Genomic DNA, 17,897 nt, shown 5'->3' on the forward strand with positions numbered 1-17,897 from the left:
ATGACTCACAGTGGCGGCTCAGGACGGCTTGCACGGCAGTGAATGTGTCTTGTGATTAGCAGCCACTTGAAGATAGAGACGAAAACAAGTGTGATGCGAGCCGAGGACACGTGTAATACACTGAAATAGGCCAGATCTGTGTGTCTGGTAGTAGTGCGATGTGTCGTATGAGGTTTTAACTCGGTTAACCAATGGTTGATTTGGCTCATCCATTGGAAGAAGGCCATTATTTGGTGGTGCGTGTGGCTCATGCGCTCGGAAAAATGGTCACCAGAGCAAGGCGACAAGCTAGCAGTGAGGTAGCAACTCCATTTGGGATGGTGGCAAAATGAAACCTTGATAGGAGAGTATCAACTCAGTTTTTTGTGCTATTTAGGGTTTGAGAAAATCCTTAAAATTAGAATCTTAAATTAGCTTTATTTGACTCTGATACCGTGTAGGAGTTTTACATGAAGAAATTTTTACTTTATTTTCTCATACCACTTGTGATATTACAATTGAGATATATATACAAAATTTCTATTTACGAGTAAGAAAATTTACATTATTGTAAAGATTCTAATTGATTCTATTTATTAATTATATTCTTATAAAAAAGACTGTAAAGAAAAAAATATTTCGACTAATTGAGCAATGAAATATTCTAGTCAATATTGCTTGAAGAATAAGATGAAATCCGGCCACAACTTTGTCGAGTAAGGACTCTTTTTATTCATTAGATTAAAGATGAGAATCGGTCATGATATTATGAGATAAGGATCCTTAATTTTCACATGTTACATATGCTTTAGGAGAGAAGTTATTGGCAAGGAGTTTTCCAAGAAGAATGAACGGCTTCCAAGTGTGAAGTACCTAAGAGTTCAAGACTTTAAGGACTCTTTAGTTTGTAGGATCCTGATGGCTGATTGTCTAGACTTTAAGAACTCCTTGTTGGCCTTGGTTATGATGAATTGGAGAAGATTAAGAATTCTCATGAATGAGTTGACCGGGTGTCCCTAATTTGTAGGACATTGATTTGTTGCCTCTGCCCTCGGCCTAATGGATTTAGTCTCCTTCCTTTACTAGCTTCCAAGTTTAACCTAAGCCTTTCTTGTTCATTAATCCACTCTTGGATATAAATTTGAAAGGTTTGCTTGAGTTTCTTGGCCCACGATCGTGTGATTGGTCCACTAGACACCATGATAGTCCTCCATGTTGCCCAATATGGCCTGTGCTATGTTGACTAATTGAGCAATGAAATATTCTAGTCAATATTGCTTGAAGAATAAGATGAAATCCGGCCACAACTTTGTCGAGTAAGGACTCTTTTTATTCATTAGATTAAAGATGAGAACCGGCCATGATATTATGAGATAAGGATCCTTAATTTTCACATGTTGCATATGCTTTAGGAGAGAAGTTATTGGCAAGGAGTTTTCCAAGAAGAATGAACGGCTTCCAAGTGTGAAGTACCTAAGAGTTCAAGACTTTAAGGACTCTGTAGTTTGTAGGATCCTGATGGCTGATTGTCTAGACTTTAAGAACTCCTTGTTGGCCTTGGTTATGATGAATTGGAGAAGATTAAGAATTCTCATGAATGAGTTGACTGGGTGTCCCTAATTTGTAGGACATTGATTTGTTGCCTCTGCCCTTGGCCTAATGGATTTAGTCTCCTTCCTTTACTAGCTTCCAAGTTTAACCTAAGCCTTTCTTGTTCATTAATCCACTCTTGGATATAAATTTGAAAGGTTTGCTTGAGTTTCTTGGCTCACAATCATGTGATTGGTCCACTAGACACCATGATAGTCCTCCATGTTGCCCATTATGGCCTGTGCTATGTTGATCTTCATCAGCATGACCTTATATATACAAGTTCTTGAGAGTAGGAAATGAAATCTACAATGAATTACATAAGAGTATGTTTCACTAGTAAATCCTTTAATCTAATTTAACCCTACTTGCATGTGATATATACTTTCTGATATACATGTTTATAAATATATATAATAGTTTACAACAAAGAGAGATAGAGAGAGATCCATAGATAGGCAGAGAGAAAATGGAAAAGAGAGAGAGAGAAACGTTATGCAAAAGGAAGTTTCAGATTTGTTCGTCCTGTAGGGTCAAGAAAGAGGAGGGGGTTATAATCAATTTTGAGGGAGATAAGGAAACAAAAAGAGCTAAAAGGAGAGTTTTGACAGTTCCTAAATCGAGATTCCTTTCTTCTTCTTTGCTATGGTTTACGGAACAGAGAGTGAAGGAGGAGAAATTGGCTGGAACACAGGTGATTCTGAGAGTGATTTGGTGGAATACTTGAACTACGAAGGGTTTAAGAGAGGATCTCTACGTCGTTTTTCTTTTATTTTTGTTTCTTTTCTGGTGTTGAAATTGAGAGCAAAAGTAAATGGAGATTTTACCGAAGTTGTTGAGGAAGGATGGAGAAATTGGCTTTTATTTTTAATTTATGATTTTGATTTTGTATTTTTGGATTTGAAATCTGAAACTTCCCTTTGCATAACTGAAACTTCATTTCCATCATGCTTAATCAGAGAAGGAGAAGATGAGCAAGAGGTCAACTAAAGAAGATGAAAAACTTTAATTAAAATTAATTTTAAATGTAACTATTATTCTATCTCAAAAGAATTTGATTATTATTATTTTTAAGTTAAAAAAGTTGTAAAAAGTTGAGAAAAAAAACAAAAAAAATTGGACTATGAGCCTTTTTTCTCTTTCCAAACATACCTTGAGTCTACCGGTTTTTCCATCTAAAAATTAACGACTTAAAGCTTGAACACTCTTCAGAAATTTCGTGGACTTTTTCGAAATAGAAAAAAGTTAGGGCGAAAATTTAGTATTGGTCATAGTTAGGGGGGACTAAATTGGATACTTGCCTAAGATATTATCATTGTTGTTCTTGTTTTAATTCTTGATGTCTTCTCAGGTAATAATTTGATGGAGCGATTTCATGATCAGTTTTACCCTATGCTAATTAATCAGAATATGTCATGGTTGCCAGTGGATTCTACTATAATACGCATGCCTCTATCATCAGAATGCTTGAAAGATGGACTTCAGTTGGGATATAAGAAAATAAAGCAAATATCTGATAGATTTTTGGAGCATGCATCTAGAATGCTTATTTATCTGAAGTCAGTTTTGCAGGTATAATTGGTGCAAGTTATTTTTTATATTGCATCTGTGTATCTTTTGGAGATTATAGTATTGGCATATATTATTCCCAACCTTTCCTTGTGACAGGAGATAAGTATTGGTCTATGTAGAGTTCAAATAATTTTAAATAGATCTCTTTGATATATTGCTATAGAGGAAGAAGATTGTGTCAAAATTCACTTTGTGTTTAAATAGCTTAAAGTAATCAATTTGAAAGATGACATTGCTTACTGTTAAGAAGTGTGCATGAGGCTATAATTAGAGTAAAATATATATTGGTAATATATCTAAGATCTTTATAATCTTTGTAATTATACTATTTCTTTTTGTTGTTACTATCACTTGTATGTAGATGGCGCTAATATTTAATAAAATACACAACAACTAATTTTTCCACATGGTATCACGACCATTTTCTGCCCAGACCAACCACAGCCACGCGCTCTGCTTCCTTTGTCGCACAGCTTGCTGCTGCGTCTTTGTCCAAGTTGCCAAGATCCTGTGTAAATTGCCCCTGTTGCTCTGCCGCTCCAGATGCAGTTGCTCCACTAGACACTAGCCAATCATACCAGCCACACAGACGAGCCACTAATTCGCTGCATGCTGCCTTCAACCTTCTTCTGATTTTTTTTTTCAGCCTTAATTGCTCTAAAATTTTTAAAATATGTCTGAGGTTACATCACAAACTAATGACGAATATCCCCCAATTCAAATGACTTACTGATCTACTGTGAAGACTCACATTTAATTTGGTCACAATTAATCTGTACCACTTTCAAGGGAAAAGGAAAACTCAACCAACTTCTTGGAACTGGAACAAAGCCAAGAGATCCAACCTTTGATGCTTTGATGAAAAAGACTCAATGATTATGACCTGAATGTGGATTTCCATGCAGATAGAAATAAGTAAAACCGTGGTGTTCCTGCCTATTACAAAGGAAGTGTATGACATGATCAGAGAGATCTATTCTAGAGTCAAGAATGTGACCCAAATTTATGACATGACCGTCAAGATATTGTCCATCAAGTAAGGAAATAGGCCACTGAGTATTCTAAAATGTTGAAGAATTGTTTGTAGGAGTTGTTCTAGTACTACTCCCTCACTATGGAGTGCAGCAAGAATGCAGCCCGCTTGAAAGCAGTTCGTGGAAAAGGATTGTGCCTACGAGTTTATGGCAGGACTCAACCTAGAATTGATCAAGTTAGAGTTCAAATTGTGGAAAAAAAGGAATTACTCATTGCTGATAATGAGGTAATCTCTATTGTTACTGCAGAAAAAAGCAGGAGAAAGGTCATGCTAAAATCCTACTCCAATGATAGTTTGGCCTTGATTTTCAAAAGCCTCAAGTGATGCTAGCAGAAAAAAAGTCACAGTCCCACTGATAACTCATCCTCTAGAGGGGAAAACATGAGCAATCTTTACCTTCCATGAAAAAACTAAACACTAAAGAAAAGTGTTGCAAATTACATGGGAAATGTAGTACCTCCGGTAAAAAATGAAAATACAAGAATAATTCCCAGAAAACTCAAGTACACGCACAAACCATTCACAGGGAGAAGGAAAAACTCTGGAGTGAAGGGCATAGAACTCACCATTTCCTTTATTCTTACTGATGTTGTTCATGTTACTCGACTGTGCACAAATTTTATATCAGTAACTAACAAAACCTTAATTTTAAAGTAATCTTTTCTCCTTATTGAGACTTTAAGGATCAAGCCTTGGAGAGGATAATTGGATGTGCTGAGATTTGGGACAAGTTATACCTCCTGGATACACATGAAATATCACGTAGTGCCCTCTTAATCAGTACACTAGATAGATACACTTTGCAGAAGATTGAGACACTCTCCTTTCTCTATTTTCAATTATGTTTCCTTTTTTATTTCTTTATTTTAATAACGAACATACATTGCAGTGTATGTGAATTGGCAAAACACTGACGTAACTTTTCCCCTAATAATAAAAAAAATAACTTTCCTTTTACTTTGATGCATAGTGATATTTGGGTCTCTCAAATATTGCTAATATTTTTGAGGCTTGATGGTTTCTCTCATTTATTGATGATTGTGCTCTAGTAAACTTGGTTTTCTATTGAAGTCTAAAGATGAACTTAGTCATACTCTTCCCCAGTTTTATACTATGATCCACACACAATTTGGGATAAAATTAAATACTTTAGAACTAATAATGTTCGAGATTATTTTAGCAAAAAATTATCATCCTTTCAAAAATAAAGAATTGTTCGTAGGTTTTACTATGTTTATTCTCGACAATAAAATGGAGTAGTAAAACGAAAAAACAACCACTTGCTTACTGCTATTGTAACTTTTTTATTTCAAGGCCATGTTCCTAAGCAATACTAAGGGAAAGTTGTATTAACTGCGATCTAGCTAAAAAACTAATTACCATCACGGGTATTAAATCTGTGCAGTTTCATGGAAGTTCTTGCCTCCTTCTCTGAGGTAAGAGTTTCCAATAATGTTGTACCCTCGGGTCTTTGGGTGTATTGCTTATGTCCATATGCATTAGTCACGAAGAGGAAACTTGACCTTAGAGCCATTCAATGTGTTTCTGTGGGATACTTGTTCACCTAAAAAGGATATAAATGTTACTATCCTATGACCGAAAATCCTTTGTATCCACTAATATCATATTTGTTGGGCATAATCTTTCTTTAATAAATCTTATCTTCTAGAGCAGACTACTACACTGGAAGATAAGAAGGATCAACTTTCTTTTGATCTTCCTTTATCTTTAGGCAATACATCATCTATAATAACTATCTTACACAAAACCCAGTGCCCATAATGCAAACCTAACCTCATACCTCTAAGGAATGAGTCTGAACCTTAGCCCAAACTAGACTCACGGTTCTCTAGGTTTATTCAAGACATAAGAACCTAGAATCCAATCAAAATAAGTCAAGAATCTGAGTCGAATGTTGGAAATGAGGTAAACTCTAATACCACTATTTTTTATGATTGCTTACATACCTATTGCACTTAAAAAGGGACAAAAGAGTGCACTAAACATCCTCTCTATCATTTAAATTTCATATCCCTTGAAAATAACAAGTTTGTTATGAATATGAATACATTATCTATTTCCATAATATTATTCCAAGTGTTAACTAGTGATGAATGGAAAAATATCATAAATGTTGATATGTCTTAAAAAAAAATTAGACATGGGAAATAGTGGATCTATCCAAAAGAAAAAGAGTGGTAGGTTATAAATGGATATTTACTATCAAATATAAGTCTGACGGAGTAATTGAAATATATAAGAAGAGATTGTTGGTTTAAAGGTTTTCCCGGACCTACGAAATTGACTACCAATAGACATTTGCACCCATTGAAAAGATGAATACGGTACGTACCTTACTATCATAAGTTGCTAACATCAAATGAAAATTACAACAATTTGATGTGAAAAATGCCTTCTTTTATGGGAAATTAGAAGAAAAAATTTATATGGAGATTCTCCTCGAGTTCACAAAGGGAGTAACTACAAACAAAATATGCAAACAACCTCCTCCTGCATGGTTTGGAAGAGATGTGAAGGTAATGCCATCCATAGGGTATAGACAGAGTAAATGAGATCATACCTTGTTTATTAAGCAATCAGAGTTAAAGGTAATCCAAACCCTCTTGGTATATGTAGGACATAATTGTTAAAGAAAATGATGAAGGTGAAAAAGTAGCTCTCAAGCAATACTTGGTTAGGGAGTTCGAGATTAAAAAATTTGAGAAGTTAAAATATTTCCTTAGGACAAAGGTGACCTATTCAATGTTAGGTATATTTAGCTCCTAACAAAACTATGTCATGATCTTTTAAAGGAAACTTGCAAACTAGTATGTAAGTCTGTTAGCAACCACATTTATCTAAATCATAAGTTGGGATTGGTAGAAGAAGACCTAGATGTGGGCATGAAAAAGTACGAGGGACTAGTGGAGAAATTAATATATTTGTCACATAAAAGTGCAAACATTGCATGTGTAGTAAGTGTGGTGAGGCAGTTCATGCACAAGTTCAAAGAAGTGAACCTATACAGAATACTCCATTACTTGCAAGGTACTCCATGGAGGGAATTATGTTTAGAAGACATAATCTTGAAGCATATAGATACGAACTATGTTGGACCACTAGTTGACTGGAGATCTACTTTTGGGTATTGTATTTTTCTCACAAGGAATCTAATAAATTGGAGAAATAAGATGTGAATATAGTAGCCTAATTTAGTACAATATCAAAGTTAAAGGCTATGGCTCAAGGGGTCTGTGAGGTTTCATGGTTGAAAATGATTTTTGAAGACTTAAAGATCTAATAGGATGAACCTACGAAGCTCTACTGTGACAATAGGTCAGCAATTAGTATCGCTTATAATCTAGTACAACATGAAAAAATTAAATACATTGAAGTAGACAGACACTTCATCAAATCAAAGTTGGATGGTGGATTGATGTGTACTCTATACGTACTAACCACTTCACAACTTGCTGATATTTTGACTAAAAGATTAGGTAACATTATATTTTTGGCAATTATTTCCAGGTAGGAATGAATAGTACCTATTCACTAACTTAAGGGAGAGCATTACTTTGACTAAAGGGTTTCATTAGGGTAGAGGTTATATTGATAATATATCCTGACTCTTGTAATCTTTGTAATTAATATTGTTTCCTTTTGTTATTATATTTATTAATATATATAATGGACTCTAATATTCAATAAGATACATAGTAGTTCATACTTCTGCACTTCATATGAGATTCTCACCTTTATTTCATTTTACCTATAGGAATCTAATCATAAATGAGTTTTACTAAGGACATTGATCCGGTTTTTGATTTATCATAGAATGAATGCAATTGATTCGCGTGATTTTAAAGATAGATGGCCAAGATATTAGAACTGTGTTCTTGAGTTATCATGGTTACTATTACCTTTCCCTTCCTCATCACTGTTCGGTTCCTGAGCCATCATGGTTGCTATTCCCTTTCCTTTCCTCGTCACTGTTCTCTACCCTTCGCGTAATCTTAATATCTTGCCCTCTTGTTATAACCAGGAAATTCTGACGTCTTCAATTTCCTATTGACTTCCCCTTCTCCCTACCGGAACTCTATCCACTAGTCTTTCTTCATACTCTCTCTCATTCTTCTATTTAGTTTTCTCAATAAGTGCACGCTAGATTTTCAAACTCATTAATGGTCCATATTCTTCAGCACCTTACTTGAAAATTTGAAATATATATTAGTCCATTTTTTTGTTTTGTTAATTCTGGGAAACTTTTTCTGTGGAAAACTATAAACCTAACATATAACAATATTTCTAAAACCAGGTCTCATTTTCAACATGGGAGCAAGGATCTCTACAGCCATGTCAGGATTATTCAGTTTCTGTTGATTCATCAACTGCTATTATGAGGAATCCTTTTTCAGAAAAGAAGTGGAGGAAGTTTCAAATATCAAGGCTCTTTAGTAGCTCAAGTTCTGCCACAAAATCACATGTAATAGATGTGAATTTGTGTTTGGGAGACCGTAGAGTAATAGACAGATGGCTTGTTGTGCTCAGCCTCGGTTCTGGTCAAACAAGAAATATGGCTCTTGATAGGTATGTTGGAAACTAATGGACATATTTCTTTGATTCATGTTGCATTTTGAAAATGAGGATACAAATCTCAAGTATTTTTGGGCTTCTATCTTAAATTACTTTGTGGCTTGCAGTTGAAATTTATGTTTCTCTAATAAAGAAAAATATTTTCTCCTTGGAACCATATTAATGTCTTAAGCTGAGGAAAGTGAATGGTTTTGAGCAGCGAACTTGGCTCTTAAAATATTTAGCCAATGGGGTAAATTTTTCTTATTTGTGAAAGGCAGTTGAAATTAAGTTAAGTGTTATTTTTTTTTCTTGTAGCAGGAGAATGGTTGCAGTTCCCATACATCCATTGGATGGTTTCTAGAGCGCAAAATTGTTACCTTAAGTTATCTTCTGTCTGTTGCCTGGCTCTTTGTTATGCCAACTGCAGATTTTGCCAACATGACTTTAATCATGAGTTTAGTGAAACAGAACACAGAAGCAGTATTTAAAGAGGTCATAAAAAGAATGGATTTCATTTAACATTAGGTAAATGTCAAACAAGCCTATAAGGGGTTTGTGTGATTTTGTCTCTAATCAGCCAAGATTATGCTCCTATAATTATATAAGTAAGAGTCAGATTTATAAATCTATAGATAGCTTCTTGTAAATAGAACACTAATCTTTTTTTTTTTTTAAAGAAGATTATTAATATGTATTTCAATACATGTCATTGCAATTTGAAGCTGATAGACATGGTATTGAATTACTTTTTATTTCTTGATTTTGCCGGTCTAGGTGGATATCTTTCTAGATTTTGTTAGCTAAACATTATGCAATCTTGCACAAAGGAAGAGTTATCTATGGAGATGAAAAGTGTACTGATCAATTATGCTAGACTCAAGACAATCATCAATTAGTTCATGTTTCTCATTAGAATTAATTAGTTATAGCTGTTTTGGTGAGAATTCCAGGATGCAAATGTGACGCTAGGGTACCAACAAGTGGTATTCTTGGTGGAAAGAAAATTATTCACGAAATGGAGAGACCTTGAACAGGGGGAAGAGGGGGCAGTGACAATCAAAGAGGAAAGAAAGCGTTATCACTTTGTTATTCACCTTTGGTTGCGAAAATTCGATTGGTTGAGGAATTGTCTAAATATCCTTAGTGGAGGAAGGACTCCTGTACAGCCCAATGTATAGCATGGAGGATGGGTACTTGATGATAGCTCTCAACACAAATGTGCAGGAGAGGCATATGGAGTAGTAGAATTTAGAGGGCAATTTTGAGGACTTGGATCCCAGGGGGAATGGAAGGGAAGGGAGTGGGTGGAAGAAGATGGTTGCAATCTGTTGACTAGAATATTTTGTTGCTTAATTAGTTGAGATTGTGTAGTTAATTAGAATCCTACTAGAAAAGTAATTTCTTTATCTATAAATATAAATTCTCTATATATTCCCTAGGTATAACAATATAAAGTGTATCAGAAATAACAATGAATATTTCTTTTACTCCAAAAATCTATATGATGGTATCAGAGCCATAATAAGTTTATTTTAGAGTTATAAGTTCATAGTTTTTTTCAAACTCTAAAATAGCACAAATAGGCTAAGTTGGTACCCACCTATTAAGATTTAATCTCACCATCCACCTAGACGAAGTTACAGCTCAGTGCCGGGCTGCCCTCCTAGAATCCGGTCACTGCTTTTCATGTGTGTGAGCCACACATGCTGCCAGTAAAACTCCATTCGGCCCAAAAATCGTCGGAAGGCCGCCAAAAATTCTCGATTGGGATAGATCTAGCATTTTTCACACGCGTTACGGCTCAAATTGCGCATTTTCAGCATTCATTCACGTGGCTGCCGCGCGTTCCATTGCTGAGTTTCGCCGCATTCCGCCGCGCCATTCCAGCCTTCTGCGCACAGAGACGTCCAGCTCTCGCCAAGCCATTCGTGTGCTTGAGCTGGGCCGATTTGAGCTGATCCAAGCCACTGCCTTGTTAGAAAGATCTATTTTCGATCATCTTCTTCAAGGTTGCTCTGTTTTTTCGACTTGTATTGATGCTGATAAAAGGGTCTTTTTTATCTCATTGAGATTAGCTGTTGGTAATTATTCTTTTTCTATCTTAAGTTGCTTTAAATAATGATAGGAGTAAAAAAATTGGTTGTTCCTAGTTTAAGTAACCCTTCATCAACTATTGGAGCTTTTTCAAATGAGGAGATTCAAAACCTGAAGCGTCTCATATCTCAATTCAACAATTCATCAGTTATTGGTATGTCAAAAATGGTAAAATCAGGTATTGCTTATCTCCCTGCTATTTTCAATTCTAATACTTAGATAATAGATTCTAAAACTAACAAACACATGACAAGTTTTTTTAAGGATTTCCTAGCCTATTTTCCTTGTACTAACCGGGAAAATATTCGTAAAACAGATAGATCATATATTGCTGTATTTGGAATAGATTCGAATAAATGTACTCCAACCATTACTCTATTTTCAGTCTTTTATGTGTTTTGTTTTTATAACAGTCTCTTATACATTAGTGCCATCACTAGAGATTTTAACTGGAAAATTGAATTTTTTCCAAATTATTATATCTTTCAGATCTTCAAACAAAGAATACGATTGATATTAGTAAACTGCAGAATGATGTATATATCTTGGATAAAAGTCAAAGTATAATTGGGAACCAAGCTACCTTTGACAACACGGAGGTCAATCAAGAAATTGTATAGTTGCATCGACAATTGGGACATCCATCTTTTTTTATTTTAGAAAAGTTCTATAGCAGTTTGTTTAAAAAAACTTTCATGAAATCTTTATTTTGTAATGTATATGAACTTAGCTAAACATAGAAGTAGTTCTTATTATGTGAGTAATCATTGAAGGTTTATCCTTTTTATAATTATTTACTCTTATGTTTGGGGATCTATTCAGAATATCTCTTTATCTGGTCATAAATGATTTGTTAATTTATTGACTATTATACTAAATTAACATGAATTTATCTGTTCAAAGTAAAAAGTGATGTATTCTCATGTTTTTGTTTATTTCATAAAATGATATGTATGCACTTTGATGCTAAAGTTATGATTTTAAGAAAAGATAACGGTATAGAATATATGGATGGTGAGTTTCCGTGCCTACTTGGAGTTAAATTAGATAATCCATCAGATGAGTTGTGCCTATATTAGTGAACAAAATGGTGTTGCTGAAAAAAATAACACACGTATTGGAGGTAACTCGGTCTCTTATGTTTATCATGAATCTATCCAAAAGTTACTACGAGATGCAGTTTTTGTGGTTACTTATCTTATCAACAGAATGCTTGTAGGAGTTCTTGATTTTAGAAGTCTTTTAGAGGTTTTGGACGGAAAAAAATCATGAACTGTTCCTCCAAAAATGTTTGGATGTGTTTGTTTTTGTCTATGCTAGAAATGTGGACAAGTTCGAATCCAAGTCTCTTAAATGTGTATTTGTTGGATATTTCCCTACTTAAAAAGGTTACAAATGTTATCATCTTTCATCTAGAAGATACTTTGTGATTATGAATGTTATTTTTAGAAAATCTGAGCGCTCTTTAAATCCAAATCCAACACCTTTTCAGGGGGACTGAGAAAGAAGAGGTTATACCCATTTTGTTAACTCTTGACAGTTATATTCAGGAGGAGATTTTTAGTTCGGAAGGTTTCATTTAAGAGGTAATGTGGGGCACATAGATAAATCAGACTTGAAGAGATATTGAAGGAAGAATAAAACATAGGTCATTGTGCAGTCTGACCTAGGTCAAGAATCTTCCTCAGTTCCTGAATTACTAATGAGTTACATTTATTTTGTTATTTATCTGATGATGTGGATAAACTCATTGCTGCATGAGTTCGGTATTGTACTAAACACTTATATCTAATTTTATTTTTTATGACTCTTTATCTGCCTCCTACAGAGTATTTGTTTTGTCTGTTTTCTCTGTTCTATTTCACAAGATTAGAGAGAAGTTCTTCGAGATCTTAAATGGAAGAAAATTATGATTGAAGAAATGAAAGTTTTAACAAAGAATCAAACTTGGGAGCTTGTTTCACCTCCACTGGGAAAAAAGATAGCTTATTGCATATAGGTGTTTACTGTGAAACAGAAAGTAGACGGGTCGATTGAAAGGTATAGAGTTAGATTAGTGGCTAAAGGGTTTACTCAGACTTATGGAGTTCACTATTAGAAAACCTGTGTCTGTCGCGAAGATTAACACAATAAGAATACTACTATCTTGTGCAGCTAACGTTAATTGGAATTTACAACAGTTTGATGTGAAAAATATTTTCCTCCATGAAGATTTAAATGAAGTACACATGAAAATTTTCATTGAATGTGAAGATGAAAGAATACAAGAGAAGGTTTTCAAATTAAAAAAGAGCTTATACGAGTTGAAACAGTTTCAAAAGCATGGTTTGAAAGGTTTAGAAAAGTTATGATATTTTTTAGATATCAACAAAATAATGTTGATTATATCCTGTTTATTAAATATCATTAGGATATGGTCACTATTCTAATTGTCTATGTAGATAATATTATAATAATTGTTACTTCTATCCTCAAGACGTATTTTAATTGTTTCAAGTCTTTAGTATTAAATTTGGTATGCAAGAATGACTTGAGAGAGGACATTTCTGCATGGTCATTTCCTGTAATCACAATATCATCAGTATAAACAACAAGAAGTATGATACTAGTTGTTGATTGTTTATAAAAGACTGAATGATCACATTTGCTCTTTTTCAATCCAAATTCACAGACTACCTCACTAAACTTGCCAAATCACGCGCACGGGGATTCTATTTCAGACCATACAAAGATATTTTTAAATAACAGATTTTTCCGTATTCCTCCTAAACAACAAACTCAGGTGGCTGCTCCATATACATTTCTTCTAAGAGATTACTATGAAATGCATTTTTAATGTTCAGCTGGTGTAAGGGCCAATCGCAGGAGACTGCAATAAATATGAATAAACGGATAGAAGTAAGTTTGACAATTGGAGAGAATGTATAAGAATAATCCATCCCATAAGTCTGAGCATAACCTTACGCTACCAGTCGAGCTTTAAGTCTTGCCAGAGAGCCATCTAAATTCACTTTGACTGCAAATACCCATTTGCACCCTACAACCTTTTTTTTTGGGTAAATCAACCATATCCCAGGTATGATTGTTATCAAGAGCATTTATCTTCTCAAGCATGACATTACGCCAATCAGGGTAATTTAGAGCCTCCTTAACTGTCTTGGGTATAGAAGTTGAATATATAGAAATAATTAAAGCACTAAACAAAGGAGACAGATGGTCATATGAGATAATTATAGCAATGGGATAAGTTGACGTAGGAATGGTGCACTGACGTTTACCTTTACGAAGACTAATGGGAAGGTCAAGATCCTGTTAGATAGACTCAGATGACGACCGATCTGGTGCAAGACATGTATTATTAGTCTATTGTGTTCTGCAATAAACATGAACAATTGATGGTGGTACTTGGATCAGAGGCACACGAACACTATCATCAACTTGCTCAAGTAGGGATGGAGACACATCATCTGGAGAAGTACAGTTATTTGTTTGCTCAGTAGAGATACCTGGTGTGAAACTATAGATGAGCCACTCATCGTCTATCATCTGATTTGTAGATTTAGACAATGAGGAAAAGAGCGGTGTATTCTTTGAAAAGACTACATTAGTTGATATCAAATTTTATTGAGATATGGAGAGTAGCACCAGTATCCTTTTTGAAGGCAAGAATATCCTAAAAGTACATATTTCAAGAACTTTGGATTCAATTTTGTCTCAATACATCACACATCTCGAAGATAATAGGTGCTATCAAATATCTTAAGTTACACCGAATCAAAGATTTGGTTGGAAAAAGAAGACTGTAAGAAGCATCTCCATTAAGTACTGTAGATGACATATGATTAATTAAGAACATGCCGTTGAAACAGCATCAGCCCAGAACTGCTTGAGGACTTACATTTGGAACAAGAGGGCTCGAACTGTCTCAAGTAAATAGCTGTTCTTTCTCTTAGTAACTCCATTTTAAGATGGTGTATCTACACAGGAGAATTGGTGAAGGATCCCGTGTTGAGTCATATAGTTTTGAAATGAGTCTAATATATATTTTTTGGTATTATTAAGTTCTCAATACATGGACATAAACTTTGAATTGTCTTGACTTTAGCACAAAGGGCACAAAACTGAGAAAATACTTCAGAGCGATTCTTTGTAAAATACATTTATGTCATTCGAGAAAAATCATCCACCAAAGTAGCGAAATACTTAAACCCAGTTTTGGATGAAATAGGACAAGAGCCCCAAACATCAGAGTGAAATAACTCAAAAGCAGACTCAGCTCATCCATTGACTTTTAGACCTGACAGACTTCTGTGATGTTCTGCAAACTGATATGACTCACAATCCAGTGAGAGTACATCGTAAAACTGAGAACATAACTTTTTCAACACAATTAGAGAAGGATGTCCCAATTAGTAATGTGCTGTAAATGGAGAGATAGCACTAGAGTAGACAACTGATCGAAGTACCCAAGTGTTAAGAATGTAGAGACTATCTGATACATTTTCTTTACCAATAATCTACTTTGTCATAAAATCTTGAAGAATACAGTGATCAGGAAAACATGTAATATAACAATTCAAATGTTTAATAAACTTATTCACAGAGATTAGAAGGCAAGTTTAGGTAGATTTAACAGAGATGACAGGGTAATAGATGATATTGGTTTCATAGTCTCCGATCACACAATGTTATAGATCAACCCATCAGCAATAATTATAGGACAAGATACTTTGTGTGGTCGAAATCTAGAAAAATTTTAGGATTACCTGTCATGTAATTTATAGTACCAAAATTAATCACCCATCTGTTCAAGGAGGAGATAAAACATTTTTTCTCTAATTCAATAAGAGTAGAAAATTTATTCATAAATTCTTGATACTGAGTAAATTTAACATATTCGTTAGCTGAAATCATAACAGTTCTCTTAAAAGATGAGCTATCAGTAGCAACAACAATATTAGCGGCCTGTGTTATCCGATTACGATTTTACAATTTCTTACAATACTCCTTTATATGTTTTTGTTCACAACAGTAATAACAGATAATATTATCATCCATTTCAATTCAGAAATTACGAAAAAATGCCATTCAAAATACCAAAAACACAATAAGTAGAAATACTAAAAAAATCACTGCAAATATACCAGAAAATCTGAGAAAACAGAGTATCTCTTCACGTGCGGGTATCAACAACCCTACCAGAACCTCATTGTCAACCACCAGAGATCTGCGCCGCTGCACGCGCCGTCGTCAGAGAACAACGTGCCGCCGCTGGAGTTACACACACCATCGTTTGAAACTACCAAACAGCCTCCTTTCGGCTGGAAATCACCGGAGAACTTTAATACCAGCCCTAATCTGGAATGACACTCGTAGAAATAGCTGAAATCGGGCCGGAGAGCAGAGAATCGCTTTCTGTTGCGCAATTTACTTCGCTGCGCCTTTTCTTTCTTAGGCCTTTTGGTTTCGTGCATCGAGCCAGTTGACCGAGCCGTTTCGTTGCTTCTATCCTTGAACGGGAAAGCAAAATGCCCAAAATACACTCCTCCGGCAAACTCGACACGCATAGCCTTACTCCGCTACGCAAACCACCGTTTCGGCTTCTCCTGTGTACATCAACATGATGGCCATACTCTAAACTGGCCGGAGATTGCTGGTCGACTTCCTCCGACGTCGGGAACGGGTTGTTTAACCCTTTTTTTGATCTGATAAAATTTGACTCCTAAAACCCTAACCCTAACTTTAACTCTGATACCATGTAAAAAGGTAGTGAAGGAAAAATACTGAATATTTGCATATCTCTTATTGAAATGAGAATAGGGATATATATACATGTAGATGGATTCAGATATAGTAACCAACATAAAACAGCTTATTAATTATGCTAACATATTTGGAAAGATAATCATACTATTATATACATGGAATATTTTTTAATATTCTAACAAACCGAATTTAATTTTCAAATTGCCAAGCATATTGCCATGTCATTTGCTACAGAGATGTAGCTTGTCGATTATGAGGGAAGAGGATATTGCAACAAAGAAAAAAGTTGTAGAAAACTACTCATTACTCATACTGGTTGATTTAAGAAGAAAACACTCGGTGAGGTAGCTCCACAATGCATATACCACACATTTGAGTTATAGCGAGGCCATTTATAAGGGGCTAGGGTGGAACCCTGGCATAAGGCCAGGCGCCCAAACCTAGATCTAGCTGAGACAGGCCAGACCATTGTGGGTTGAAGAGAGAATTGTTAGGAGATGGGTACCCAAAAAAATCAGTTCCCAACCCAGCCTCTCGAGCGAGCCCCCCATCAATGGTTGAGCATCTGAATCGTACGGTTGAAGCCGATGCCAAAGGGAACTAGACAGATTCTCAACAATGAATGAAGGGAAAAGAAAGATTGAAGTCGATCATTGTTTGTCAGAAATATCAATAACTAGTTCCTCCATCGACACTTGGGGGAGGGCAATGATTGTCGATTGAACCTTAGAAAATTTAGACTTTTCTGAACTTAGGAAGTGAGTGGAGGAAACGGTAGTGGAATTGAAGGGTTTGTGCAGTCAGAAGCATCTAGAAACAATGAAAAACAGTGACAGAAAGCTTGATAACAACCTTGATCTCATAATAGAGACAAACAATGTTTGTTCATATTCCAATTCTCTTGCTGTTGAAGAAGAAAAAGAGCTAGAGCAAGCTTGGAAAACCTAAATCAAGATGCAAGGAGCTCCAATTCCTATCACGAGTAAAAGAAGGAAAGAGAGTGACACGGAAGTGGAAGAGGGTCAGATTGCTAGTGTAGGGCAGGAAGTGGAAGGTAGATATTGAAAATGGGAAAGGATCCTAACCAGAATCCTGAGGGCAACTTCACAGAATTTAACAATAAATTTCCTTTCTTGTCTTGTACCTCTAACCTCACTGTTTCTTCTGTGATATAGGGACAAAGGTAGTAAATATACAATCCAATAAAGATATTTTAAATTAGGAAGCTAGATGAAGAGAAGAAGATTGGAGAAATCCTAGCGATAGCTACCCCTGTAGTAGTTAT

General features: G+C 35.1%; 1 protein-coding gene across 5 annotated transcripts in view; it reads left to right on the plus strand.

Moving 5' to 3' along the window:
- Window positions 1–17,897, plus strand: part of LOC110824378 (Zinc finger, C3HC4 type (RING finger) family protein) — an 89,407-nt gene that overhangs the window by 53,349 nt on the left and 18,161 nt on the right. For 4 of the 5 annotated variants that reach the window (XM_088222070.1, XM_088222074.1, XM_088222072.1 and 1 more), the window contains 2 exons: window positions 2,921–3,141; window positions 8,493–8,764. In XM_088222070.1, coding sequence (XP_088078196.1) covers window positions 2,921–3,141; window positions 8,493–8,764 — 493 coding nt within the window. The remainder of the gene's footprint in view (window positions 1–2,920; window positions 3,142–8,492; window positions 8,765–17,897) is intronic. The other variant, XM_088222071.1, reaches the window with a different exon arrangement.

The sequence above is a fragment of the Carica papaya genome, chromosome 6, assembly GCF_054855325.1.
Source record: "Carica papaya isolate Zhongbai chromosome 6, ASM5485532v1, whole genome shotgun sequence".
NCBI lineage: Eukaryota > Viridiplantae > Streptophyta > Magnoliopsida > Brassicales > Caricaceae > Carica > Carica papaya.